This window comes from Mixophyes fleayi, unplaced genomic scaffold (assembly GCF_038048845.1).
Source record: "Mixophyes fleayi isolate aMixFle1 unplaced genomic scaffold, aMixFle1.hap1 Scaffold_26, whole genome shotgun sequence".
NCBI lineage: Eukaryota > Metazoa > Chordata > Amphibia > Anura > Limnodynastidae > Mixophyes > Mixophyes fleayi.
The window spans coordinates 582,007-584,943 of record NW_027446695.1 but is presented as its reverse complement, the minus strand read 5'-3'; the positions used below and the strand labels follow the sequence as shown (position 1 = coordinate 584,943).

Genomic DNA, 2,937 nt, shown 5'->3' with positions numbered 1-2,937 from the left:
GGGGCTGGCGGCGCCGGAGATCGCTCCACCGCCGTTGGAGCTGAACGGTGCTCCGCCGAATGTTGTATCGGAGGCGGAGGCGTCTGCGGACCCTTTGATAGGCCCGCACCTTCACCTCGTTGGAGACATACCGTCCAGAGGTTACATTGTCCATACCCTCTGCAAGGACTCTCAGCTCACGCCTGCTGAAAATTGCAGCCCTCATTTTGGTATAATGTCTATAACACAAAATGGGGGCCTCTGCGTTCCGATTGGTTCGCTGAGCACGTATGGGCGTGCTCACGTCACACGCGGAGCTTTCACACACCTGTGTTGTGACTCTGATTGTCTCTCCCACCAAGAACATGGCGGGCGCCTGCACTGAGACGAGTACAGTGTGCTCCGCAATTAGGAAGAAGAGTGTACACCTGGTTTATTAATTCAACACTCCATTTAAACCCACCTGTGCTTTGGTCTAGTGCCTGTTCATTCGCTTTTTAGCCTGGATAGAGCACAGTCAAGATTTCATTACATTACATTTGGATGATTGTTCTAAGAAGCCAACAACAAACAGTAAGTACCAAACTAAATCAGAGATTGAAAGATTTTTTTTTTTTTGTGTTCTCCTAAAGTTTTCTGCCTACAGTATGCTAAGTTCTTTTGAACCTTATCCATATTCAAATTAGGAGGTTAGCTTTGTTTACCACATTACCTTTTCTTGCTTATAAAAATTAATTTGTTTTTTTTTTCGCAGCCCATACCACGCATTACCCAGTTGACTATCAAAAGAATTTTTGTCTTTTGTGCCAAACTTTGGAGAAAAGTAAGTATAAGAATTTATCTGAAATTTCTGGATAGTTCCAAAATATTTTTATCTCCTAATGTAGTAAACTGTTTGCTCTGCAATATGTGTGGCCGGAATGTAAAAAAAACTGCTAAGCAAAGGGCCCCTGGCCTCACATTTAACATGTAAAGTTTTCAATAGTAGCCTACAGTATGCTAAGTTCTTTTGAAACTTATCCTTGTTCAACGGCATAATAACTAGCTCATTGCATTGATGGACACATGGGTCCAAATGTTGGCTGATTTGTAACCAAATATTAATAATAATTACACAATATAGGGTTTGCAACTGAGTGATATCCTTCATTTTGGTGTGTTGCTAACCTGTAAACCAATGTTATGGTTTGAAAAGTGAAGAGTAGTAGTAGTAGTAGGAGAATGTTGCTATAGTATTTGACTAATATGTCAGTCAAAATGCAGTGGTCAAACTAAATGGCCGTTAAATAGACAAACCACAATGTTTATTATAATAAGGGGCATGTGTTTTAGACCTAGTTAGAAGTTTGTGAAATTGTACCTTATGTAGGGGGGGAATGTGCTTAGATTCTGTATCACCACCTGACTGTGTGCATTGCCTATAAAGACACAACTTATCTTTGAAATAGGAATATGTCTGATGCTGGCCCAAGTAATGTGGAGGCACCAGGGCTGCCAACTAGGCGTAAAAACAACTTCATAGAGGAGGAGCTGGAGGTGCTGGTAGAAGAGGTTCTGGCGAGGTTCCACAGTGGGAACCGCCAAATAACCGGACGCGAGCGCCAAACCCATTGGCAGGAAATCACAAGGCTCATAAATGAAATATCTCCGTATGAGCGTACAAAGGTTGAAGTACAGAAAAGGTACGAATTAAATTAAAAAATAATAGCCCTATTTAACTTTACTGACTGTGTGTATTTGTCAAATAATATATATAGATATCGCTAGAGATAAATATGGATATTGTGACATAGTAGCATTAGTCACCTGTGAGGTGAAACCACCTTGTGACTCCAATGCATTTGTTGATCAGGCCCTTTGTTTTCAGAAACTAACACCATGGCCCTTGGTCACATTGACATAATATGTTTACCACATTATACGCGCTTCAAAAGAGCAAAATCTGTATTACTGTATGTGAAGGTTAAATTGTTGTGATTAGCAAACGTGCAATGTATTTGATTGAAAAATGTGTCATTTAGAGTTGAAGGTACTATGTGAGGCAATAATGTTTGTCTATTCCACAGATGGGCAGACTATAAAGGACGCCTGAAAGCGAAGCTTGTTGAGCTTCACAGGCATGCTCAAGGCACTGGTGGGGGGCCTCGACTACGTACTACTTTAACACCCCTCGAGGAGCGGGCGAGGGCTGCAATAGCCCTGGTGGAGATAGTTGGGGTGGGCGACATAGACACTGGCTCTAGCCCATCCCGAACAGGAGAGGCCGCTCCACTAGGTACATGATGAGTTTGCTTTCTTAATGTCTGTAAAGCTTTGTATCTGTCTGAGTAAAAGTGTCAACTCTCAGGATGTGTGTGTGAAGGTAAACTTCAATTGCACAATGTGTTTGCCTATCACATAGTAGGAAATGACATTTACACACTGAAGACAAATGGTCTCAATATGTAGGGCTCATCCTAAAATGTCAGACCATAAGTGGCAATGTTTGTATTTGGGGAGCGGAAAGGGCTGCTAGCACATTCAAGGGAAGCTGACACTTTACCAATGCTACATCACGCATTGTAAGATGTTTTTGCCAATATAATATCGCACCTTACTCATTGATTCTAATTACTTTATTTTACTTATTATCTCTCTACAGCATGTGAGCAGCAGGCGCCTGCTTCACCGGTGGATGAAGAAGTTGCCCGTGATGTGGAGGGGTACTTGGCGGTCCACTCTCACCATCGCTGTGTAATTTCACCACTGTTGCCAACACTTTAAAATACTTTCTTGCAATATATTGCTGCTGAGCAGGAGCAGATAATTCTGCCATGTATGGTAGCTTCCCACACCACTGTTGGTGTGCAATTAAAATTCTCATCAATGATTATTAACTGATAAAGTATGTTAAAAATTGAACAGGTGTAGTGAGGATACCATCCAATATAATACAGAATAAGAGAAACTGTACTGTAT

At 41.6% G+C, this 2,937-nt stretch overlaps 1 protein-coding gene across 1 annotated transcript; it reads left to right on the top strand.

Annotated features, from left to right (window-relative positions):
• Positions 1 to 783: 783 nt before the first annotated feature.
• LOC142125336 (myb-related transcription factor, partner of profilin-like) lies at positions 784 to 2,515 on the top strand. The gene is made up of 2 exons (XM_075194268.1): positions 784 to 1,661; positions 2,046 to 2,515. Exons 1-2 carry the CDS (start codon positions 1,432 to 1,434, stop codon positions 2,260 to 2,262), a joined length of 447 nt encoding a protein of 148 aa, XP_075050369.1. The 5' UTR covers positions 784 to 1,431; the 3' UTR covers positions 2,263 to 2,515.
• Positions 2,516 to 2,937: the final 422 nt, after the last annotated feature.